At 39.2% G+C, this 27,390-nt stretch overlaps 1 protein-coding gene across 3 annotated transcripts in view; it reads right to left on the bottom strand.

Moving 5' to 3' along the window:
* LOC109980965 (guanine nucleotide-binding protein G(olf) subunit alpha) overlaps positions 1–27,390 on the bottom strand; it is a 49,801-nt gene that overhangs the window by 14,636 nt on the left and 7,775 nt on the right. For 2 of the 3 annotated variants that reach the window (XM_020629567.3, XM_029275901.2), the window contains exons 2-5: positions 21,921–21,993; positions 20,993–21,047; positions 20,757–20,876; positions 10,855–10,952 (exon numbers count right to left, since the gene is read on the bottom strand). In XM_020629567.3, the coding sequence (XP_020485223.1) occupies positions 10,855–10,952; positions 20,757–20,876; positions 20,993–21,047; positions 21,921–21,993 (346 nt within the window). Of the gene's footprint in view, positions 1–10,854; positions 10,953–20,756; positions 20,877–20,992; positions 21,048–21,920; positions 21,994–22,300; positions 23,111–27,390 lie in introns of those variants that run through there. The other variant, XM_029275893.2, reaches the window with a different exon arrangement.

Here is a 27,390-nt window from a genome sequence, read left to right as displayed (position 1 = left end):
TGTTGAGTAACAATTCTCTTTGGAGGATGCAAAACGCACATCTGCTAAACCCCAAAATACGGCAGGCTGACAAGTAGACTCAGCCATTTTGAGTAATTGGATGTGTTGTGGTGATAAGAAGAATATATGTATGGGGTAGTGAGTGATATACAGGTGAGGGGCCTCACACATGTCCACAACTCAGAAGTATGACAAATCTGTTGTAGAAATACCTAAATATTTAGATTTTGTTCTTCAATTCCAGTTCAAATGAAATGATATGTCAACTTTCTGAATATACCAGCCTAAAAGTGTCAAAGGTTGTCTGTGTTAGCAAAATGAAACGAAAAGCATAATTATCCTTAGCACCTGATAGGTCAACAACAGTGATTTAACCATGAGAGCTGTATCTTTTTGATGCACAGGGTAACTAGTATGCAGCTGGTGTAGTACAACATTTTAAGCAAATTCCAACACGGGAGTTGTAGTTAAAATTAGTAGTGACATATTTCATTTTCAAATAACTGCTGAATCCCTTTCATGTGAAGTAGGAAGAACCCTTCACAATCTCAAGCTCACCAAATTTTAGTCGACAACTCCATATAACAGCAAAAGCTTAATATAACCTTGCAGTTGAAATAAGAAAAAAGGTTTGGTCCTTCCGCTTGAAAAATAACTTAACTGATTTGTTTTTTAAAGTTTCTGTTGGTCCCAAAAGGGATCATTGAACTTGTTTAAGCTCAGGTGTTTGGACACTGAAAGACAAGCGAGCAGTTAAATTCAGTAAGTGCATTACTCCATTGTTTAACTTTGCCGCTATAAAAACTCATCAGGTGTGGACCAGAATTAAATGTCTAAATAAATATTGCTTTAGGGTAAAGTGTCACTCTAAAAAAACACAACAGCATGCAAAGAGGAATCGGATGTTCCCCTTAAAAGGCATATTCCTTTGTCAAGACACCTGAGAAAGGAAAGACTACAACCGTAAATTGCCAACCAAATCACTGAACCTTGGCTAGTGCTGGAGCTAAGTTAGCCTCTGTGCTACCTGCTCCAGCCTGGCCTGATGAAAAAGCCAACAGCTCAGGATGTCTAGTCAAACAAACCACTGTGACAGAAAAATATAAAAGGTGTCTATAAATAGCTCTAAGTCCCCTTCTGACCACATTCCACAGGAGGTGAACGTTGAGACTTGTTTGACTAGCAGACGAGAGGGACCCTTTTACCTGGGTGTGGCTGGACACAGCTAACTGCTAGGCACAATGCTAGCTGGGGCCTAAAGGCTAAACAACCTAAGTTACAGCTACAGCACACACACTCTGAGCAGGCGCCGAGGGCTTGAAGGGCCCATGTGACACAAAACATGCTAATATCGATGCTAAACACATGTGGTCATGTGCTTTTTGATGGATTTTGCACAGCTCCAAGTGTGCTGCTGCTCACTCTGATAGGCTAGCTTGGCAGCAGCAGGGACAGTGTGGAGTTGGGAGCCCGTGTCATTAATCGACAGCAAAATGTCTCCTCATGTGTCAAACCCCCCCCCCCCCCCCCCCCCCCCACAAACCCCTTTCTCTAGAAGTGGCAGAAATGTTTTATCTGTGAGTCTGTGTTTCTGTGGAATAGAGGGAGACAGAGCGAGCAGGAAAGCAAATGGGGGCCTTTGCAGACTCAGAATGACTTTTTTTTTATGTCATGGCATTAGAAGAGGAGAAGGTATGGCCAGGCAGCGTGTTGTCGTTCACACACACACACTCACAAAATCAACACAGAGGCGTTTTGTGTCTCACCTTCTGCTACTGACCTTCCCTTTGTTTACAGCGCATTGCCGGGATACTCCCTTTGATTCGGCTGCGCACACGTGACCCTCCGCCAGTTTCTGCTCTGCAGTGCTGCTGCTAAAAATAGCCTCAGCTTGCCCTGGCTCCACAGCTAGTTTACATAAGCTCTGAGGGGGGTGGGGGTGGGAGGGGGTATGGGGGTGGGGGGTGGGGGGTAGATGGGGAGAAGAAGGAGCGAAGGGAGGGTGGGGGGGGTGGGGGGCTCAGTAGAGAGAGAGAGAGAGAGAGAGAGAGAGAGAGAGAGACCGCGAGAGAGAGCGAGAGAGAGGAAGAGAGCAGAGAGCAGGAGGAGGAGGAGGGGGGGGGGTCTATGGACGACCATTCCACAATCTCTGAGCAGGGAACCTGCAGCGCCACTGCTGTCCTCCAGCAGTCTGTGCCTTTACATTCCTGGTCAACAGCAGGCTGCGTGTGTGTGTGTGAGAGTGTGAGTGTGTGTGTGAGAGAGAGAGAGAGAGAGAGAGAGAGAGAGGGAAAGGTATGTGTGTGTTAGCGACTGTATGTGTGTGTAATCGGCAGACAGTAAGAGACTCGCAGATATCCGCCATTCACCAGCCTCGCTGTGTGTGTGTGTGTGTGTGTGTGTGTGTGTGTGTCTGTCCTTTAACATGGACGCACATTTTAACCCAAAAATAAAAATCTATTTATAGACACGATTCCCCTTCTTTAAAGAGGAACATGAATTTCCAGTTTTTTCTCAGTCGCAAAAAAGTCAAACATCAAGAAGACACAGCTAACAATTAGCACAAACAATGTAAAATGATCCAACTTAGCTAATTTGCTCAACATGCATCCATGATACAGTCATTTATTTTCGTTTTCAATACTTACTAAAGCAGATTTTTATTGCTTTGATGTGTGATTTAACTCATTGACTAAACCACACAGGCTGTTAGAGCCTCTGGTCTCTAGTAACAAAATAAAAACACACTGGTGATGTAGCTAATCTTGTGACATCTAGCATGCTATGCTAGGCAGCTTTAGGCTTTTTTTTTTTTAATTGCTTCCAAATGCTCGGCTAGCCAAGAGTTTTTTCTCGACCCCACATCTCCAACTTTAAATATCAAAGATATTTAGAAAGCACTAATCGTACGGATAGAATGTGACATTAAAAGTTACAGAATCACAGGCTATACAGGGAATGCTTTCTCGTGTGTTCTGCAACATCTTCACTGCAGTCGCTGCCTGGCCTCAAGAGAGGACCAAAAAGAAAGACAGAAAGAGAGAGGGAGCACAGGGGACAGTGAGGGAGAAAGAGGGACAGAGAGAGAGTCCCACAGGGGGCTCTAGCAACCTTAAGGACAGTGGTTTGTGTAGATGGAATCCTGCTGAGCTTCAAGTAGATCAGATTTTACAGTTCAGCTCAAAACCACTCCTTCCTTTTCCTTGAAAATCACGCACACAAACACACATCTACAAACGCGCAAACATATTCACACACGCACACACACCCATTCATAGTGCCCCCTTTGATTATTTCTCAGTCAGCTGATAGCAGGGTCATCTGATTTTAGCAAGGGACACAAAGGTTTTTGTTAATCTGGATTAAGGTCTTTATGAAGAAAGCATTTATTTACAATTATTTCCTAACAATTATAATTTGGAACATCGCTACAGAAAACATCTGAGTTAAGATCATCTTTTATAAAAGCTTGAGGCAGGGACACAGAATTATCTAGAAATAGAAACAGACATTCAACAAATTGAACCGAAACCATTTGGGCTATTTTTAAAGAGCTTGTTTACTGAAAGTGGCTGAAGCAGTCAACAACATACAAGAAAGCGCAAACTGAAAAATAGCACATCAATAGTTCCAAATGCAAACAACAGAAAAGGTCTGAATCAAATTGTGCTGTTAGGAAAAAGAAAATCAGGGTTTTTACTATATTTACACAATGTGTTTTGTAATGTGTTTTGTAACATTGTGTGGCTTATAAAGCAAGTTGTTGTGCTGCAACATTATCTGGGATATTTCGTTTTTAAGGCTGAATATTTTGTACTTGAACCAAAATCCCGCAAAACTTGTAAAAATGATGTCTAACGGATATGTAAGATCCTTCTTGCGCATCAAGATACATTTATTGAGCCTACAGTAGGTGTCGTCGACCGATAATCGACCTGGCCGATTATCAGGGGCCAATATTTGGAATTTGGCCGGTCATCTGTATCAGCGTTTTATTTGATCTATTGTTGAAATAATTAATTAAAAAGTGTGCTACTCAGGCTCCACTGCAGGTGTGTCTTCCCTTCTGGGTCTGTTTTCACTCACCACTCTGTCTCACCTAATGTTCCACCCACAACACTATCTCATTGGCTAGATGTCACACAAGTAATTGCCAATCAACACTGAAGCCCTGGTGCCACTGACATGCACAGAGACGAGAGCAGCCTGGAGCAGGAGGAGCGTCTCCAGTTTATCATTTAAACAAAGTCAAATATTCCAAATTCTGAATTTAGACAGAAAGTTTTTCATTTTTAATGTAAATGCATATCGGTTCCAAATATCGGTCTCATGAACTAACTGGTAACGGTATCGGCATCGGCCCTGAATAATGAATATCAGTCGACCCCTAGCTTACAGACTCTCATACCGTCTCAGCTCCATGTATTTTAGAAGAGTACTTTCAGATTTTGTAATCAAACTATAAATGGTCTTAACTGCACAGAAAAAACAACATGAAGGTTTAACAGGTCAGACATGTTTCTCTGACTACAGAGACAAACATCCTTGTAGCAAATCATACTCGTGTTTCAAAAGTAACCTTTGTGAAAACGTTACAACACTGAGTTATGAGCGCACACAACAAAGCCTCTTCCCCTCCTGTTGACTGGTGTACCAAAATCAGTTAAAACATTAGAAATAAAACATATTATTGGTGACAGAAAAAAATCTGCAGTGACATGCAGCCGGAGTATAAATATCGCTCTCTCGGGCTCTTTCCTGAATAGAAGAGGCTCCTCATTGAGGAGAGCCACTGTTTGCAAAGCGTAGCCCCTCTGTTTCTGTAGGCCCTTCAGGGGCCGGGGCTGGCTGACAATGCTGGCCATTCTTAGCACTTTACTGCCTCAGATGACTGTGTCAGTGGCCCCAAGGCTGGTGACAGAGTCCCGTGACCAGCACTACACCCCAGCCCCAACCTCAGCCCAGGCCTAGGCCGAGAACCAGACCCAGCCTGGTATATGTCTATGCACAGTCCCATCTCCATGACCCCAAGATCACAGTGCACCCAGCTTTTCCTCTCCATACTGAACCAGCATTACATGCTTAAGTAATATATGATGATCACTGCAAACTTTAACATCTGAGATGAATTAAGTTTTATTTGGCAAACAAAACCGAATCAATCTTTAGAATTTCTTAAACCCTGAGAACAGGAGAGGAATATTTTTGAGTAGTTTTTTAAAAAAGTTTTGTTCAATGTTCCGAATTAAGAATCACAAGACCTTTTTTTATGTGCGCAATATCTTTCTTTAATGGTAAGAAGGAATAAAAGCAGCGCTAAATTCCTAACAATCTGTATTCAAACGCATTATTTTATTGATAAGACAAAAGTCATCCATAAATTTAGAAAATAAAATGCAAATGATTTCATTTTAAATCATTGAATGCATATGCCCATTATTTTTTGCATGTTTCATTTTATGAGTTCAAACAGGAGTTAGAAAAGGTAGGTATGATTCTTTGGAAAATGTGTGATGATGAAACCCTTTTTCCAATTCATCCCGTATAGCTCACACTTTTTTTTTCAGTATTTCATATTTTTCTGTTTCTATTTAATCCTTGCTTAAGTATAATGTGTGTCTTTTTCCTAAAATGTGTAATAATCATAGATTTCAATCTGATATTTTTACTGGTGTTCCCACGGCGTGCTAGATTGTAATGCCAGCGCAGCTTCTCCTCATCAACATATTATACAAAACACTGCAAAAAACAACCACAAAGCCGATCTTTCTGCACCAGTATTGTTTTTTGTTCTTGTAAATTTCCACCAGGAGCAGGTTGGGGAAATACAAATGGGAATTTTGTTGTCGTCTTGCAAACATGACATACAACCTACAACCTATAAAAACTAATAGATTTTAACTAACATGTCTTTAAATAGATTTTTTTATTTTTAAGGTTTTTAGTGTATGATCTGGTATGTTTTGAATTCATGCATGTATTTATTGTTTTGTCTGGTGTTGTTACCATAAAGTCCACACATGGGATTGTGTAGAAAAATAACTGAAAAGGATGATCTTTGAATTTCAAAAATGGTGCACAAAAAGGTAAGAGAAAGTACAATGAGAAAGGCAAGTATGGCTGCAAAAAGCAACTTTATGAATAATACTGTATATTATTGCCCGTTACATAGCTAGTTCCTGAAATCCCGAAGATATACAGTTTACCATCACATATGACAAAGACTGGAAAATGGTCAAGTTTAGCATTTTTGGTTCAAAAGTGAATTGAACAATGGATTGTAAAGGTAAATTGTTACAAATAATTGTGCGACTGATCAACTGATCAATTAGTAGTGTAATACGCTGCCCTTTAACGGCGAGCCTGTGCAACATGAAGCTGATTAAACTTGTCTTAATCACTTAACACTGAAAAACAAATTCATAAACTACAATATCCAGAATGTATCGTGGCTTAGGCAAAAAAAAAAAAATCATTGCAACATATTTCTCAAACAGGCAGTGGTCCTTTTAGCATTGCTGATCAAAGGGAGACAAAAGTTGGCCACACAATACGCATTGAGGTTCATCATTTTCAGATTACAATGAAAATGAAATAGAAATATTCAGTTTCAGGGTATTGCTTAGCTATTTCATAGCCTCAACTTTAAGTCGCACAGTTATATATCATGCTGATCTCCTCTGGTCCCTTCCTTACTGCTACAGCCTGCCTCCACTGCAACATATCTCACCAACACAGGGAGAGCTCCATAGCAGTCCAGACAGCATCTAACATGGGGTAACAGTCAACCACTAAGGCCGGTTTTCATAATATATCATTTATAGTACAACCTAAGCATGTCAATTGTGTCACATTTGCTATGAGACTGTAAAAATCGTTAACAAAATAGGGAAAGAAATGAACTAGCAGCAGCCCTGGAAGTTCGGATTTGTTAGCGTGTGAAAGTGTTTGATTTTGCCGTTGACACATCCAAGGCATTGCAATGGAACCAGCCCGCCGCTGCTGAAAATAGCTCATAATCAATCAACTGGCAGACACATATCTGTGCTCTTAAAACGTATAAATGTGCAATGCAGAGGGCAGATCAATGGGTGACAGGATTCCAAAAGCATCAATATGGACATGCTCTTTGGCATAACAAACACTCCCCATCAGCACATACTTATTTCCTGTGCCTTTGTCCGATGGGTCGTCCGGCGTTAGGCCTGCTGGAAAAAATATCTGCCAGAGCAGCAAGGTCTGTGAAGGACACCACAAACCAACAGGCAGATGTATACATCTGCCTTCACCAAATCTAAATATTGAACAAATTCCCCTTCAGATGCAAACTTGTTTGGTGGATTTTAAGACAATATTTCTATTATGTTTCACTGTTAGCATGTAAGGTCAGTGCCTGTCAGTCTGTTCCTCCCACAAACAGCCACACGCAGGCCAACTTCCTCTTTAATTCACTCTTTGTGAGTGAAAGCCCTTTTTAATTCCAAGGCATTAGCCTAAAACAATAACACAAGTCTGTGGAACTTCTACACAATAATGAATGAGAGCAGGTGTAAGAAAACATGTAAAAGATAAAATGAAAGCCTACCTCTGGTGTGACTTCCTGGTCTAATTCAAAAGTAGCTTTCACTGAGAAGAAGGCCCGCGCTAACAGACAAACACGGCTTTTCTCCACTTAGAAAAATGGGTAAAAATCAAAACAGACATTTTCTCCAGCAATATTATATTTGTTTAAAAACAGCCCAGTCCAAAGTTATGAACCCTGCTCCCTAACTTTTAACCCAGTTGATTGCTGAAGCCGTCTATCACTGCTACTTCCAAGTAAGAGAATGGTGTAATTGAATTTAACTTTCCAACAATAGGTGTGTGTGTGTGTGTGTGTGTGTGTGTGTGTGTGTGTGTGTGTGTGTGTGTGTGTATAGTAAATTTATGTGTGTGTTTGGCACCTTTACACACAGAAAGGTCTTCTGCCATGTAGGACAGAGTATCTACCATTCATGCCCTCCATCCACATAGATCATACAAAGGTCAAAACAGAGAGGAAGTAAGTGAGAGGCCACGCAGTCTGACACATTCCAAACATCAACCAAACACAATGATAATACAGGCATATTGTGATGTTTCAGCTACACAGTGAGATTAACTAATTATATGAACATATAACATATACATTTAATGTTACTTTTCACCAGTACTGATCACATAATCCAGTGTTTCCCCTAGGTTTACAGCGTTTGGGGGGGGGGGGGGGGGGGGGGATACGCCGACATGCCGACACAAACACTTGAAGGAATCTTGGTGTTCATGTGTTACTTTTAATGACAGCTGTCCTTTTCTATCGCAAAGGTATCCTTAAATGACTTCTTTCATTGATTTCCGACTCTATCCACTATCCTATCCCTACAATAAAGGCCCCAAAAGCCCAAAATGAAAATCTTAAAAAATTTTAAATCTTAAAAAACAGGCCACCCCCCTAATATAATGGTAGGGGAAACACTGTAATCAGTTTACTACTGACGAGAAATAGGACATAAGCATCAAAATCAATTGAACCACCATTTAACACATCAAGTGAAAGGGCCAAATTTCTTCAAAAACAGAATTAAAATGGCTGTTTGAACAGTGAACAACATGAAGCTGTGACTTATTTAATTTCAACCTTTAACCTGGAGAAACATACAATAGTTAACAAGCTTTTAACCAATCAAAAATAGCAACATAACAGCCAGAGAAACAGTGAAAATAAGAATCATGATAATGAAGATGAGAAGCATTAAAACAGAAGATTAAGGAAATAATAGATTTTTAAAAAGCAGCTACGAAGATCAGATGTAAAATAACTTCAAAGCCAAATGTGTTGGCAAATGACAGTGTGATGATAAAAGGTATATTGACCAAGATCGAATCCTACTTGTTCCAATCTCAATTTATATACTAGAGGCGTAAGAAATATCTATACACATGGGAATCTCGTGGCTGTATTATGTTTTGTGATCCTTGTCTTGTGTTTAAATCCCTGACCACATGATAGAAGTGTTGTAATCTTTAGCTATTCGATTCTTCCACTCCATAACAGCATAAACGAAGACAGGATGAAGTTTGGACATACTGCTAGCATAAACACAAAGAACGCAGGCCAATGAAACCGTCATGAAAGAGAGATTTATATCACTTTGCTTTCATTTCATTATAAATCTGAATATATTCAGGTGTAGCCCCTGTACTTAACACATCACCAGATTCTTATAATACACAGCCCTTGTTGTAATACACAGCCACATCAAATACTGTATGCTTTTCATGGTCTTCATTTTGCTCTGTTAATGTTTACTCATGTCACAGGACAGCTGTATTATCAGTGCCTCAGCTAGTTGCAAGCATCAGTGGTTCCAGTTGTTACAGTACAGAATATATTCTTCTGATTTCAACAGAAGAACAAGGACATCCAGGATAAAAGTTTGAAATGTTTACGATTGTGGGCTATGATGTGGTATCATTATGAGACTGGATTATTGAAATAAACACAAGATGCTTTTTTACATATTGTGCAGCCGCACTGCAAACAGACACAGACTGACTCAGAGCATGAAAGACAAACACAGGCCTTGGACTGTAACAGCTCCACCTTACAGCTTCATGTGACTCTCCAACCATCACCTGACTGTCTCTCTTCTCTCTATGGAAACAGCTTTCAGGCAGGGCAACTGAGAAAGACCTGACCCCAAGTTAAATTTATGTTCAAGGAACGGAAGATATTCAGGAAAAGAGTCAAGAGGCTGTTTTTCTACGTGCCGTAGTACCATCTTTAAAATATCTTAACCCTACACCCATAGCACAGGCTCATAGATTACTGAGAACAACAACACAGTATCCCCAGTCAATGATAAAGTGTGCCTTTGACCGTAGGCCTGAGAGATAAAGGGAGCCAACCTTTGGGATGGGATGGGAGGGGACAACTTCCAGTGGGCTACACTCCTGTTTGAAACATGCATGTCCTCATATTTACATGTGAATCCAGAGGTGAGTCGGAGAGAGGAAGTAGAGGGAGAGCACTGTAATCAGTAAGTTAATTTGCATATCCAAACAGCCTTTTACAGACAAAGAGGGGCTCCTTCACTGTGTACAACCAGCACCCAAAGGTGGCCGGAGGACCTGTAGGAGCCCACCAAACAATCAGGGGCATCAGTTTCTACTCCTTGCCACACATGCAGTTATCAGTATGACCTAACTGCAGTATCTGGAGTGCAATTGTATAATAAAGATTGTAGCCACAATTTAATCATGACCTACATAACTTTTATCCAGCCTTAGAGACATTAAAATAGACTGGACAAGTAAGTTGTTACCATCATTGAAACTCAAATTACAGCATGATTACACCTGTTTGTAAACTAATATAACATCAGCAGCACAATTCCAATGAATTTAACAATCAGGCATTTTAACGCAGTCCAAACAAGGCTTTGCATATTGCCATGGCGACACCATACAAGCAGTCATGAGGAGATATATGTAGAATTTTCCAAAGTACTAACACAACTGCTGCTTGCCTTGCCACACCCAGAGTAAACATATCTCAGCCCTATTCATATATGACATGACACCAGCACACACCGCAGAGCTTTCAGCCTTGAAACACGACATGCAGAGAACAGACAAAGCGGGAATGTGACAATAGTTCACAGGCTGTAAAAAAAAAAAAAAAAAAAAGAGCCAACTTGTCTTTTTCTTATTTTATCATAGCTGCAGAAGTTACTGATTATGTTATGCATGTAGCTGTGAACATTTCTTTTAAACCTGAAAAGTTCCAAGGCTAAAACTCATCCAACAAAATGTCTTTAAAGTTTTTGAACTCACTATTGTGCACAGTCGATGAGCTGGTACTCATTGGACCTCTCAAAGCACGCCTTCACTCCTTCGTCGTCCCACAGCTTCTTTGCATGATCAAAGAACTCCTACAGAAAAGACAAAAAAAATATTTTAAAATGTACAACACACATTAACATTTATTTAACAACAAAATAGATCTAACAATCTTTGAGCACAGTGTCATGATGGGAGGGCCAGGGGTCTTGAATTCATTCATACAAGGTCCTTTCATACTTGCACAGAATTCCTGAAAACTTCCTGAAATGTTCAGGGGGAGCTTCATGTGTGACATGAACAAATTTTCCACTATGTTCTCTGTGACAGTATGTTCTTCTCTGCTCTTTTGTTGATATTGTGAATGTGTCGAATTACAAATAGCATTGATATTATATAAATTCATAAAGCTAACATTGTCAGTATAGCATTGTAGCTTTATCTGTTACTTCTGTGTCTCTTTTTTCCCAATATGTCCTGGCTCCTGAGACCCCCTCTAGTCCGACAGAGACAGTCTCCTGCTGTGAGGTGCATATGTGAACAAGCAACTCAGGAGGATTTCAGGGGCAGTCTGCCTGATATTTTGCATATAGCTGTTAGACATTTTCAGGATGCATCTGTGCTAAGACAATTTCAGAGGAAAACTGAAATTCTCTTGAACTGGCTGTTCACATATGCATGTGTGAGGGTCTCCTCAGGTAAGACATGACAAAAAAACGGACACGGAAGTGATGGAGGAAGCATCAGAGGCCCACAATATGATACTATAATGGGAATATTCGCCTTCACATCAATGCTGCGAGGAGTTCAACTGAATCACAATATCATCATCATCATCAACCTTTATTTAAGTTCTCGGAGAGATCATTGTGGGCGACCGTCATTTACAATGACGCAGAGAATAAAAGAGCGTAGAAGAACATACTTAAGAACAGAGAACATTACGCAGCCATTTAATTACGTGCACGCTGATTGTAGCATGCATACAGTCTGTGCACTGTGCACCAGTCACAGGATATAAACTTCACCACCCCCTCCCACTAACGCTAGTTCTCTGGATAATATCCTGCTGCGTTCTTACTTCTGCCCACCTGGACTTGCTGCAGAAAACATACAAGAGGTGTGGCAGGAGAAACTCCAGGTGAAAGCCCTATATGTGAAAAAGGCTACATATTCAGCGGAAGCAAACTGTATGTGGGAAACACACATAAAACCAAGTTGTAAACTCTTTAAAGTTTAGTCCTGCTCTTAATCATATGTAAAGAAAATATATAAAACAATATGTTCAAGTGCAAACATTTACCTTCCTTGTACTTAAGCATCCATCCGTGTCCACTTATTCGAATTTTAGTGAACATGCAGCAGAACTAAGGTAAGCACAGGTGGCTTGTCCATGTGTTCAGCAAGTGACAACAAAGTCAACGTAAATATATTTCTTTACATTTAAAAACAACATAGGCTGACCAAAGTGCTTATTATAGACCGAGGCAAACAAATAATTAACCAAAAGCAACAAGCAGCATAAATCACTAACAGGAAATCGAATAGATTTTGTAAGCAGTGCCAGCCTTTTACTTTTACTATAATTTTAAAATGATGTGCCTGTTGGTCAAGTAGATAGGTTGTGCTCCCCACGTACAGAGGTTGCACTCCTTGTAGTGGACGGCCCCCGAATGACTCTGACTCTCTTTGGGCTCTTTCCCACATATCATTCTCCACACTCTCCTCACAATTTTCTTCTCCATCCTATGTCCTGTCCTCCAAAGTAACGGTTCAAAAAAGGCAGATTAGAGCTGATGCTGCACAGATGTACAACGCAGCCGATTGCCTATACTGATGTATTTTTTGTCTGTTTTTCAAACACACTGTGTGATTGGATGAATTTAAATTGTTGTTAGTTGCCCCCCCCTCCCCCCCCCCCCCCCCCCCCCCCCCCGGAATGTCACTGGAACATGTCTTGAAAAACATCATGTACCTGATCTTTCTTAGAGACAATGCTGAGTATCTTACACAGAGTGACAATTTCTTTCATGTTTTACCTTAAAAAGGAATCCCACATGTTCACATGGCACCTGTTGCACATCATGCCAGTGTGCCCAATAGAACAAAAAACAAGTACTCTGAGCTTTTAGGTTTACTAGCTTGACTGACACATTGGTGCCCCCCTAAAATGCATTACCTGTACTTCGAAAAAATGGACAAGATAGGTAAATGTACAAACAAGTAACCCTAATACTGGAATACTTTATTGCCTATTCAGTATATAAAAGTATCTAGAGACAAATTGTTGACCATTTCAGTAGTCTCTTTTTAAACCAAACATTACTCTTGCTTTTACATACAACATACATAGTACATAAGCACATCTGCCCAACTCTTAAGGACAGTTCAATAGCAGTAGAAAAAAAGAGTAGCTGGTAATCTCAACAAGTAGTGTATTTAACTTAAAAGGACTGGGTCAACACTTTAGGAAGTCAACTTATTTGCGTTGTGAACAGGTTTTTCCTGTCTGTAGAACACATATGGAGCTGGAGTAGAGATGGGTTAAGCCTAGCCGAGCCCTCAAATTGGAAGAAGGGGGAAAACAGCTAGTTCGACTCTGTCTAAGGTGAAAGAAAATGACGGCAGACACTTGTGGTAAGCACTTCCTGGTTAAGAGAGTCAGGTTTGGCCTGTACAGGAAATTATACTGAAACTGTTGCTCACAGAGCCCATTAGCAACCTGAGCTACAGACAGAGAGGCTGCACAAATGTTCTAGTAGATATATACAATAGTAAGTATCATATTATATTATACAATATGTAAAACCAAATGCGCAGACATACCACTGAAAATGTAACTGATATGACCATGCTTGCATTAGAGGCCTACCTTTGCACTACAAGACAATGAGCTACAGACATCTGACAGTGGTCACTGAGATGCAGATTCATCACAACCACAGTACTTTACACTATGTGTAAACATTATGTGCCACTCACTGGATTTTATAGGATCTGTTTCCATTTTTATCCTGGCTATATTTAACCTGTAAATATTGTTTTTTACTCTGTAAATACAGTATGTATCTATAAATACTCCTTTTATCTAGTTGTATGGTTTTATTATTTTATATATTAAAATACTATTCTTATCTATTTGCACTACACTGCTCAGGGAGATGCTTCACTGTTTTATTGTTTTGCACAACGACAATAAAGACTTGAATCAGGCAGTAACAGTAACAAGTCAAGTAACAGTTCCAGCTTTTCTGCTCTGTTATGTATAAATTAAATGAGAATATAAAGCATGTCAATTCTTTGGCTGTCACATAACCAGATTAGTAAACACCTCTATGATTCTAGTAAAAATCAAACAATATCAATACCTGTTTGAATACCATGGCAACTGAAATGCAAGTCCTAAGCACCCAATATTACCAAAAAGTGCGGGGAAACTCCGGCACACCGTCTGATACGCTAGCAAGGTATTCATGAAATTTAGCCATTGCTCTCCTTCTTTTGCTCGTGGAAAGCTTGTGGTTCAAAATAAGACTTAAGATCTGAAGTTTTTTTTTTTAAATCTTCCATACTTTTCAAAGCTTTTAGTTTGATTTTTATCAAACTAACACTGATTGTACCATTTTACGAGATCTGATATCAAATAGTATCGAACTTCATTCACAGACATGCACTGACATTGATACCAATCTTCTCATCCAACTCTTTGAAAGAAAACAAATCAGCATCGTTTTCAGAATGTGGTTACGATCTTTCAAAGTTTACAAAACATGTGAATAGTATTTTTCAATTACTTGCACTGAAATCTATTCAAGAATAAACTGGCACTTACAAAGACAAACAGATACAAATTGACATGTGAATTCTCTTGAAAGTGCTTGCTACTATTTCCTAAAAGCAATCTTCTCAAACAAGGAAAAGAAGGCACAACTAGCTCCGCATAGTTAACGGATGCACCCCATTGCAAAAAAATATGACAAAACAGAAATGAAAGTAATCACAGAATTGTTACTTTAAACCTCTTTTTTTCATCACTTCCCTAATGCAGGTCCTTCCAACAGTTCCTGAATTCAAAACTTGTGAATTTGTGGTCAGAAGCTAATTTTACACTGTAAGCAAAAACTGCAAATGTGGTACGTTTGGATGAATAGCAAAAATACAAAATCTTAACACATCTACAGAGCAAAAGTATAGCCATAGACACACCACGGCTGTACATCCAAGGTTCAGTGTAAGCCCTATGAGAGGAAGCCATCTTATTAAATGACTTTTCAAACACATCCCAGGACTCTCTGATTGCGTTCAACAAAGACAATTGGACTAATATCATGTGCACATGTCTTTCTGACGGGCTCCTCCTCTAGCTTGGAACTACCACATGACTTTCTGCACTTAGCAGTAACTCTCTGTGAGAGGGTGAAAGCAGCCCTGAACCAAAGAGGCGAGGGGAAGGAGGGAAAAGCAGCCTGATAAATGATCACATGCTCCAAGAGATCTCCTCTAAGCAGATCCGGTGATTAAGTTCATCATTGATGGATAGCCAACGATCCAGTCCACACATGTCTCACAAAGGGGAAAAATAGCATTTGTTTACTTTTTTTTTTTGGTACAGCTCACACTTACACAAGGAACAGAAATATTCTTTCTCACTTACTGCATAAAACTCTTAAAGGAAATGGGGCCATATTTGCTTTCTTGCCTGTATTTGCTTTCACTTCTCTTACAGCCAAACTTTAACAGCCACCTCAACTAATATCAATAAGATTTAACAGTGCTGATTACATTCTTACTGCCATTAGTTCTGCAGGTTTCGCTACATTTTTACCCACACAGACATGGAGATGACTATAGAAACCCAAAGTCAGAAACTTGTAAGAGCGATGGGACTGGATGGAGGGAGCATGAGGGGTAGAGGGTGCAAGGGGGGGGGGGGGGGGGCAGTGTGGTCCTCAGGGCTCTTTTCCACAGAGGCGTGTGACACTGGGCCTCTGAATAAATGCAGTGTGTGCTGCAGTGCCCTACAGAGGAACTGATAACACACAAAGACACCAGGAGGGAATTTGCTTTAACACAAGCTTCTTCTTTTTTTAACTCTTTCCAGTCGTTCTTCACTTCATCATTTACCCCACCTTCATCACCAGCAACACGATGCTCATTCTCTGTTAGTGATTATTCTGCGCTGACCAATTCTCTGTCCTCAGCCTAAGTTTCAAAGTTTACCAAGTTGGTGCATGACGTAATATTGCACTTGGAATCATATAGGTCAGGCTGACACAGAAAACAAAATGGCCTGGATCTGACTTAGCAAAGCTAAGTTGTGGAGCAAATGGCTTGTATCACTTGTTGCAAGGAGGCAACAGAATCTCTCTTAGAAAAATGTTAAAGGGACTTTTGGTTTAATATCTTACTGAACAAGGAATCCCTCAATAAAAAGCCATACAGAGGACAGCCAGCTCCTTAGCTAACTGACATTACCACTTCTCTCAGATTTGAAATGAAAATCTGCTTTCGATAACAGTGACCAATGACAGAAATACCTGATCAAGATCAACAGATACATTTAAAAATACAGCATAAACAAGTAAACAAAGGGAACCATTTTTAGACACTTCATCTTTTATGTCATGATCCCAAAATCAAGAGTAGCAGCAGCCCTCGGTACCCCCCCTTTGTCCGACATAACAGATCCTCAGTTTATCAATTAGAGGGGAAAACATACTTCTACGACTGAGGCTGTTCATCACGAGGAAATCTTCAAGAATCTAAAAGTGGTGGAATGCTATAAAAGGTGTTACCGGCAAAAAGCAGGTCAGGATATTCAATAGAAGGTCATAGTTATTGGTTAGCTTGTGAACTGACATTAGATAACAATAAATAAAGTGACAGACTTATTGATATGCACAGGTTTATGGTTAGCCACACAGTGATAAAATTGGGGCCAGGGCTCTTCTGAATTTGTTCCAATTCAGTCAACATAGACTGCTGGGTGGCTAGCAAAGCTACCACACTGACATTTGTTTCCATTTGCATAGACGACTGTTTGTGTCAGTGCTTTCTTTTCCATGGGTCCACTGTTATCGCAGGCTGCTACAAAAAAAAGGGGATGCTTTGATGATTAATGGTGCAGTCCACTGAAGCTAAGCCTGTTGATTTACATGTACAACAAGAGGAAACTGTTGTCCTACAATAGTTCCCAGTTATGAAGGCTAGAAATCCCCAGAGTCTAATCCGTGAAACGACTTTTGTGTACCTCACACTGTTGAAGCCTATGCTGTTTTAAGGGCATATATATATATTTCATATTAATATCCTAGCTGTACAATAACCAGCTTAAGAGAGATCCTGTAACATTACATAAAGATATTCAATGCTATTTCGACAATAGAACTAATCCCAAACATCAACACTGACAGTCATGATTTTTCGTCAACAAATAATATAATATAATAATATCCCTGTCCACCTTCAAAAGTCCACGTCTGTTTCGTAACACCCACTGTTTTACTGTCTTCCTATTTGACTAACCAGACACAGCACAACACTGTTCTCTCTGGGGCTCACTTTTTTAAACTGGATAACAAGCCTATCTTGTCCAAATTACAATGCCCAATAAAGTTATAAGGAGAAAACAAAACATCAATTGTCAATAAAAGAAACAACTTCAAACATAACAAAAGATGGGGCCCGTCCTTTGCCATGGACTGCATACAAACTAATCAGGCTTTTGAGACAGAAAAATATATAATTTGTTGAAGTAAATAAAGGCTTGAACTACTAGTTTTTGAACTTTTTGGTCTAAAACATCCCAATTGCTAAAGATATCACCTTCGTTCATGGAACTCTGTGATGGAGGTTTTACAAATGTTTGTTATAAACAAAACAAAACTAAGTAAACGGCATGTTTTTCACCAAAGGGCAATACATTTCTTAGGGTCATGCTATCTAATCAAGAGAGCCTTTTGGTAGCTGGGAACTTTTTGATACCGCACGTTTTAAAACGATACAATCGCTCATTTTTTGTAATGTATGTCTTCAATAGTATGATAAGAACCTTGGATTGGAAAACAAAAACTACAGCTCTTCAGTCATATTATTTAACAAAAAGCTGCCATGAGCCAAAGAGAGCGCAGCAGTGGTCCATTCAAATTCACAGATAGGCAAATATTCAAACGATCACATTTCTCAAGTCCTTTTGGCATCTCATAAAGATGTGAAAGTTATGTTGAAGTATCTTACAAATACACAGAGCAGAGGAGGTTACACTGTCTAATTTTCCCAAATACATTGGCATTGTTTCGGTATCCAATAGTTGCTTATACAGTGTGTAGAAGTTTGCTTGAAATTTTTGGTCACTTAAAATAATTCATTACCCGATACGTGCGAAGCACCTATATTTTTGTTGACATGGTATCAGAACAGTTATTTATATCGTTTGATTTTTACGAGCATTAGATTGAAGTTTAAAATTCTAGTATTGTGAAACACCTATCCTAGTCTGTTACATCCTCTGAACCTGTATGTCTGGATTCCACTTCCCATCTTTATAGTGTCGTTTTGGAGAAAGTTTGCCGCTCTACCCATGGCAGGGACTACATTTTCAAGCTGAAGTATCCTGAAAAACTTCTACCAAATATGTCAAATAACAATGGAAATAATGTGGGAAGAACAACAGATGTTTTCTTTTAACTGCTTACTTAGAGATAAGGTTAAAAATAGACAAAATTTTCCTTTATAGCAATTAAAAGAAAAAAAGTAGCAGATAAATCAATAGTAAAATAATCTGTAATCTATTTATAAGGATAAAATCTAAGCTATTTCCATCACTCTCACCACATATACACATAGTGCAATTCATTTGGGGAAATGTAGGAAGTCAGAGATTACGGTCTACTTCTTCTTCTTCCCATCCACAGCAATAACATGTCACAAAACAAGCACTACAATTGGTCAAACATCATGTTTATTAAGAGAGGGTTTTTCCTTCATGGGTTTGTTTCACCATGACATCACCCCTCGAGAAGTTTCCAGGTAAAAACATACTTCCACATTTCACATCGGCGCCAACAGGTGAAAGCCACAGGTTACTGATTGGCCGTGTTCCTTGCGCTGATGTATTGGATATCATGCCTGGTGGCACTAAGTGACAATGTAGTGGTGACACGGACGGCACAAGTGAAGCCTGAGACTGATGACAAGCACAGACAGTCCAAACAGAGCCATGTTGTTCCCTTTGGCCTGGCCGGGCCTGGGAACTCAACGCCGGCTCTCCCTATGGCCCTGTCCCCTCACACAACACAACATCACAGACCGCTGCTGCTGCCGCCCTGTTAACACTCTCACTGTGGGGGCCCTGTCAGGAAATTAACACCCAAAGCCTTTTAATGGATATTCTTGTGATGTTTCATTAAATAAAGTTGCAAAGAGGGAAGCATCAGGCAAAGATGTAAGGTGGTCATGCAGAAACCAATTCTGCTTTAAGGTCTAGAGCGATGCTATGGATAAGAACATAAAGCAACTGCAAAAGATAAAAATAAATACAACTTTTTTTCTGCAGATTACCCACAGAGTCCACAGGGCTTGAATGTACCTAGATTTGAAGCTTTGCTGAAAAAAGTCATATGCCCTTTTGTGGCTAACAGATAAAACACACATTCATTATCCTTTTCTGTTTTTGTATAGTGAACAACAGAAAAGTTGATAACCACCAAGAAAAACCACCAGAGATATAAGAAGTAGGTCAGCAGCTAAGAACTACTTTCACTGTATATTATAGATTAAGAAAATTAAGTGCAATGTATTTAAGTGCATGCAGCCAACTTTACATGTCTTGCTTGTTGTGACCAAACAGTCTAAAACTCCACAAATCCAATTTATAATTTTATCAATTAGACAAAGGTGGGAAATCTGCAAAGCTATAACTTATGGGTAAAAGCTTTGAAAAAAAAAAGGTAATTTATAATATAGGCCAGCTAACCTGTTCAGCCCAAAAAAACAAGATTTTGTTCATAAATGTAAAAACTCCTTTGTAAGTTAGAACACGATAATGGGGATCAAAGCGAAACAAAACCAAGAGCCAAAGTTGTGATCAGTACACAACCTGAAGATTAAACCCTGTGCTTGATCCATGCATTATAGTAATTCATTAATGCTTCCATTTGGTTTCGATAACAGGCTGAAGTGAAACATAAATATTATAAGCTTCAATAGTCTGTATTAATGTGTCATTCCTGCGGTGAGGTGCAGCACAACCAGTTGTGAAAACAAGGAAGGCTTTCAAAATTATGTAAAACATTATCTACATTTCCAACACATGACCTCCCGCTATCGAGTGGCTCATCACACACTAAAAAAGAGTCCCATGTGCTCCAACTTACACACACACACACACACACACACACACACACACACACACACACACACACACACACACACACACACACACACACACACACACACACACACACACACACACACACACACACACACACACACACACACACACATACACCATCTGCTCCAAAGGAAAAATCAAACTTTTAACAAGCCCTTGGATCAACTAACTTGTTGATCTTTTAAAAATGTGTTTATATTTTCATCGCTAACTTTGAGGGAAGAACGATTTCCTTAGCTTAGCATTGTTAAAAAGTGATTAACAATAAAAATAGGAGATGAAAGGTAAAATGAGTTTTGTTAAAGTTCATTAAAATCCGACACACTCTAAGCTATATCAGTAATATCTACATTTTATGTCATGGAGCTCATGAAAACAGCCCAATATAACACCAACATGTATACAAATACACATTGACAAAACCAATAAGGCAAACGTGTATGACAGCAGCACATCTCTCTCACACACATTCACATCTGCATACACAAAAACTGAAACGTCTTACCTGTGAATAGTCAAAGTCCGAGAGAGGTGCTATACTTTTGATGTATTCGATTCTGAATTGGTCCTCTGGGTTGGCTAGCGGGACTGGGGGTATTAAAGTGCTCATCGCAGACACTATAGTCTACAAAGCAGAAGTAGTGGGAGAACAAAAACAAAGCAATAAGCATGATGAATACAGGAAAGATTGTAGCCTGTATACTTATCAGTTAACAACAGGGACACGAAGATTGAACTCACCACTATGGCATCCTTCACGTTTTTTCGAATATCTTGTATTTTCTGTTTCTTTTCTCTGCATGAGCACAGAAAAAAATGTAAGACGTGAAAAAAAAAATCAACCACAGCTGACCACATAAGATTTATCATCAAGCTAGTAATGAGTAAGGTCGGGGGTTACTGCCAGGTTACACTGTATTTCAATGTAGCTATACATATAGTGCAGAGGTTATCAGTGATAGTGACAGTCACATACAGAATGGGGTTCAGCAAAACCCCAAAAGAAAGGGTAACGATGTGCTGTAGTCACAATTTTACACATTTTGTAACTTTAAAAATCAAATGAGTCTCCCACTCAGTCAAACCAGCCTTCCCATGATTATTAATTTGACTTTGAATATATTCAGAGGCTTTTTTTTTTTCATGCAGTTGCAGCCCTCTGACATGTCCAATGCTTGTTTAAAATAGACCATTGGGCGAGATCAATGCCATGCAAGGCCTTGCAGCAAAACAAATCATCAATAGGCCTGTGTCGATCACAACCTTTCACCCTCTCACATGAAACAGGAAACAGGGAATTATTTGGCTTCTGTTTGACACTCAGATCCTCTCATATGTATGCTAAGCGTACATGAACACGAAAAGGAGGTAAAAAAAAAAAAAAAAAGAGCGTAAGGTGGAAGTAATGTTGCTGCTACTGCTGGTGGTGGTGGTGGAGGGGAGGGAGAGAGAGAGATATTAGCTGCTTTGCATGGGATACTGGGCCCAACAGGCGCTGCAGTGCCTGGGGAAAATCCATTCACACAGGCTATACTCTGGCCCTCGACAGTGTTACTCATTAGCAGGGGAAGCCACACGAATAAGCATTAATGCGATTTTTTTTTGTTTGTTTGTTTGTTTGAGCCGTCAATGTGGGTATTTTATGAACATTATCGTGAACAGCACTCACTCTGCGTTGAAGCCGTTGACGTGTAGAATCCTCATCTGCTTCACAATGGTGCTTTTTCCGGACTCTCCCGCACCTTCGAGAGAGAGAGAGAGAGAGAGAGAGAGAGAGAGAGAGAGAGAGAAAACAAGAAACAAAAAAAAAATATCACCCAAAATGAAGACGAATGGGGACGACTAGGCCAAGCGTACACATCGACATACATGTTTAAGACATAAAGCTGTAGGTAATTGTAGGATATAGAGCCTCGCTTCCATCAATATCCACCCCCATGACATATTATTGCAAGCGCTGTCAAATGGGGCTACGTGTTCGGTAAACGAAAGGGATTACGGGTTAGCTTACATTTCAGGGCAGCCATCAACATGTAAAATCAGCCTTACCGAGTAATAAGAGCCTGTGTGTGGCTTTATACGCTTGTCTCTCCTTTTGCAGCTGTTTTTCTATCTTTTTATTAGCCTCTCGTTGTGCCTTTTCGTCGATGCGTTGATCTTCAGTCTTGCTGTTGCCCAAACAACCCATCTTCCGTCGCCCTTACCCTTCCTTGTGGAATCGTTTAAAAAAAAAAACAAAAAAAAAATCTATATATATTAAAAAAAATCTATATATATATATACACAACACCGATTGTGGTTCACGGATAACACAGGAATGGGTCTGCTGTAAAAAAATAAAATAAAAAAAGGGGGGGAGAAAAAAAAAATCTCTGCGAGGCTTCTTCTCCGTCGGAGGGGAGGAAAATGTTCCCCGTTACAATTCCGCTTTAGCCGCAGCCAACCGTCATCCAAACCGTGTGTTAGTTTACAAACCAACGAAGAATGACGGCTCGGTAAAACGAGGAAATATCAAAAATACATATAAATAAGAAGAGAGAGAGAGAGAGGGTTTTCAATTTCTGGGAATCCAGTCAACTGTTCCTATCGCGTCTCCAACCCCTCTCTTCTCTCTCTGTTTTTTTTTTTTTTTTTTTTTATCTGAATTTCTATCAGTATTTCTGTCTCTTTAACTCAGCACTGCCTCTCTCTGTGGCACCAGGAAGTAGCCGTGGACCGTAGAGGTGGAAAACAAACCTGCGTTAAACTGTAACATTAACAACAACCCGCTGCTAAGATAGAGCATTTTATAACTTGTGTGGCTAAAGAGAGAGGAGCCATTCCCCCGATTTAGTCCTTCGCTATCCTGCTATCAAACTAATCGGTAAGAAGAAGAAGAAAAAAAAAAAAAAAAAAAAGTGGGTGGAAACTCGGACGCCTCTGTGGTGGTTTACACAGAGAGAGAGAGAGAGAGAGAGAGAGAGAGAGAGAGAGAGAGAGAGAGAGGGGCTGGGTCTCTTCTCTTTCAGTCTGTGAGGAGGCCCTGACCCAAACTGGCAACCCATTTACTGTGTGTGTGTGTGTGTGTGTGTGTGTGTGTGTGTGTGTGTGTGTGTGTGTGTGTGTGTGTGTGTGTGTGTGTGTGTGTGTGTGTGTGTGTGTGTGTGTGTGTGTTGTGCACTGGGCTTTACCTATCTCTGTAGTTTATACATAACAGCTCTGGGGGCCATTATAGTAGTCCTTGAGAGAAAGAGGAATAGGCCTACTACGTGGTGCAGGAAGTAGGTTTCTCAGATCCTTTAGTGAAGTTAAAGCTGTAAATGCCAAGTGGTTGAAGAAGTACTTGCTAAAATAAAAATATATATAAAAAATATAATGTCTTCAAAAACTTACCAAAGTCAAAGTACATAAGTATTCTTCTTATTAAAATATAGGCTACTTAAATTAACCAAAGACAAAACACTCATTATACATTAAAGGGGCATTGCTATGTGCTTCACTCACACACAGAGAGAAAGAAGCTTGGTCTCTTCTTCTTGAAGTTTGCTTCCACTCAGTAAGGTGGCCCTGACTGGCAACCCACTTACATTTTGTGTGTGTGTGTGTGTGTGTGTGTGTGTGCACTTAGCTTAACCTATATGTCTTTATACTTAAAATGGTAGGGGCACTCATTGTAGTTCTTAACCGAATGAGGACTGCTAATACTACAACAACTATTAAGATGTGATGCAGAAAGTATTCAGAACCGTTACACAGGTAAAAGTAGTGTAACTAAGTGTTGCAAGAAAAACTTCAAACGATTAAGCACATGTATTGTAACAATATCAACTTAAAATCATAAATGTAAATACTTGTTCTCATTAAAATGTACTTAAATATTTGGTTTTAAGTACTCGGTGTGCAGAATTGGATACATTACATCAATGCATTATAAGCCCTGATGTTATAATTCAACAATATGAAGCCCTAGAATACATCAACCCTAATATGCAAAGAAATGATACACAATGCTGACGAATATATTTAGTTTTAGGATGTCACTTCTAGGATGTAGTGGTGTATGGGAATACTCCAGTGATATATTCAACAATTATCTTAAAATTGTGCTTAAAAACATAATTGTATTGAGTGATTTTTCCCTCCTGGTAATCACACAATTCATATACTCTTTGGTTTTTCTTGAGTTAAGTACAGAGGTTTGGGAACCTAAATGAACTACAAGTATCACGTTTAATTGTATTCTTCCTCCTTCTGACCTTTTTCTTTGAATTATATGGAAATTATTTAATTTAATTATTATTTTTGTTTCTTAATATATTTTTTATGTTGCAGGTGATTAAGCTGGAGTAAAATACATAATGTAGTGCATATGCCTTTTTAAAATGCAATCTGTTAAATGGCTAAAACAATAAAAAAATGAAAAGGACATTTTCCTCTCATGTCATCAAAACTTGTATAACCTTCCAGCAAAGTGAGCATGAGGAGAAAAGGTATAATGTCAGTCTGATGTCATCCATGATAAAGAGACCAACGCCACTTTTACAACATGTTATAATAAACGATTATATAAGTTACATGGAGGAGGAGTTCATTTTTTCTGATTATACCTACAACATTTTAGTGAGGGACACATTCCAACATGTGTATTTTACATGTTATTGAGCATTACAGTATATTATTACTTGTTGCATATTCAGACTTTCTTTTAACCTTTGCTTTTGTGAATCTATTGTCATTTTATATCTATAAGCCTATAAGGGGGAGGGGACAGGAAGAAACCAAATATGTTTCTAGTGGGGGCCCACAAAGACTAAATAGTTCAGAACTGCTGTTAAAGATTTGTTTTTGATTTCAATCCTTCATCTGCTCATGTGCTCATGGGTAAGATAAAAAGCCAGGAATCATGCACACTTGAGGATGAAAATATAATTTCCTTATGCCAGATTAGCTAAACATAAAAGTTCATCCAAAAAGAAAAACAGTATAACAAAGCCAGCTACTAAAAAATAATTCCAATGTGTCATCATATAGGAATATTATGGATAAAGAAATAAAAAAAAGTGGGACAAGGTTTTGAAAGAACTACAATTTGAGATCACTGTCAATATTAAACTAGTGTTCTTGTTGGGCGAATACATTTATATACTTGTCTAGCACACTGTATGTTCAAGTTGGGTCGATAAAAGTAGTAATTGGTTCATGCCAACTACAAACACATCAAAGGGCAACTTTTTACATCCTTGTGTTAACCTGCCAAAGACATTGAAATAAAGTAATGCTTAACTGGAGACCACAACACAACTTTCATCTGAGAGTCTGTCTGTAATTTGTATAGACCTCACGTTGGGATTTTACTTAAAGCAACGTCTGCTAAGAAATCTGTCCATGTTTCATTTTTTAAATGTTAAAAAAAAAAAAAAAAAAAACAATAGCTACGCTGTGGTCGTACAAGGAAACAGAGCACATGTCACTGTTGTTAGCATTGCCTGACACTTCTGTTTAGCTAGCTGTGGCTTCCTCTCTGAGACTGAAATGGGAGTGTGGGTTATGTAAAGGTTTGACTCTTCAGTTACTGCGCTGCACTTTGATGCAGACAATCACTGTGATACTTAAGGTAACAGTAACACACACATTTACTATTCATGTCTCTGTGTCATGTGTGTGAGACAGAGAAGCAAGTTGTCTTCATTCATAGAAACTTGTAAATCTTTGTGGGCCAGGCCTAGCGTTGAGCTAATGCTAGGCTAACAGACAGTATAGCACACTTGCATTTAGGTCAGGTATAAACTGTTGCACTGTATGCTTACATATATATAAAAAAAAGGCTCATAGACTGCTCAAAAGTATGAGGTAACTGTAATGCAGTGCCTGTGTAGCATGTTAACAAGGAGTGTGTTGTTGTTGTCTCCATTATGCAAACACAATGCAAATACTTGTTTCGTGTATTGACAGGAGTACGACAAATTTGTGCAGCATGCAAATCACAACTAGAGCCCCCACTTATACTGGTGTGAAAATATTCTCCCAACCTCCGTCACTGGAAACGATTGGGGAAAAAAATCCAGTCTCCCCAGCTCAGACACCAAGGTCAAAACTAGTGACTGTCCCACAGCACCCTCTAGTGGTGAAAGGCAGTACAGCACACATTCATCCAGAGGTTGCACTTTGAATGGTAGAGAAACAGGTTTTGGTTGCAGATTTTTTTTAAATGTTTGTTTTAAGAAATACTGCCTAATCATCATGAAGAATTGCATTGGCTTCATCTTAACTACACTGAAAGGGGTCGTTTTTTTTTTTTGTTTTTTTTTTTAAAGTTTACAAAAGCAAAAACTGCCAGTTTAATTTAAAGTGACCCTGCAAGCGTGTAAAGGATCAGCCCAGACATATACAGTGGTAAAATGTTGTCTACACAAAAAAAAAATGTAAAAAAATTAGATCTACAGAAATGGAAAGCAGATCAGGCTTAGAAAAAGTAATGTCAACACAATCTAATTTTATTGCCAAAAAAGTAGTTAATTGTGGGTGCTGGCGACATAGAGGTTGATGCACACAGCCCATGTGCAGAGGCTATAATCCTCCAAATGGAAGACCAGGTTTCAGTCTGACCATGTCATTCCCCACTCTCTCTCTCTCTGCCTGATTCCAGACTCTGTCCACTGTCCTATCTCTAGATAAAGGCATAAAACGTCCAAAATAGTAAAAACATTTTGTGGAGACTGTATTACTAGTCGATAACTGCTTGTCCTCGTGTTTGTATTTGTAAATTCACGTTTTTTTTGTTTTACCTATGTATTTATAAATGAAATAAATACTTGACTGTAAGAAACAGTAAAGTCCCACTACACCCTTAAATTAGTCACACTCATTGTTCCGTCACTTTGATGTTAAAGCGTCACTGTTTAAAAGCCAAAGATCAAGTACTAAGTGAGGTACTTGTTGTGGTTTTTTCAAGTTATCTTATACTTCCACTGTAACAAAATATAGAGGAAGGTGCTAAACTCCACTATATATAACTTAAAGCTTCCTTACTTGGCATGTCAAGACTTCTATTGCTTGCTATTAAAATGGGTAGCAAATGTAAGCTACTCAACAGGACGCAGTTAATTTAAGCTTCACCTTGACCAACCACCAGTTAATTACTTACACATCAATGCATGAGT

This window comes from Labrus bergylta, chromosome 4, assembly GCF_963930695.1.
Source record: "Labrus bergylta chromosome 4, fLabBer1.1, whole genome shotgun sequence".
Taxonomy (NCBI): Eukaryota; Metazoa; Chordata; class Actinopteri; order Labriformes; family Labridae; genus Labrus; species Labrus bergylta.
This window is presented reverse-complemented; position numbering and strand designations above follow the sequence as displayed.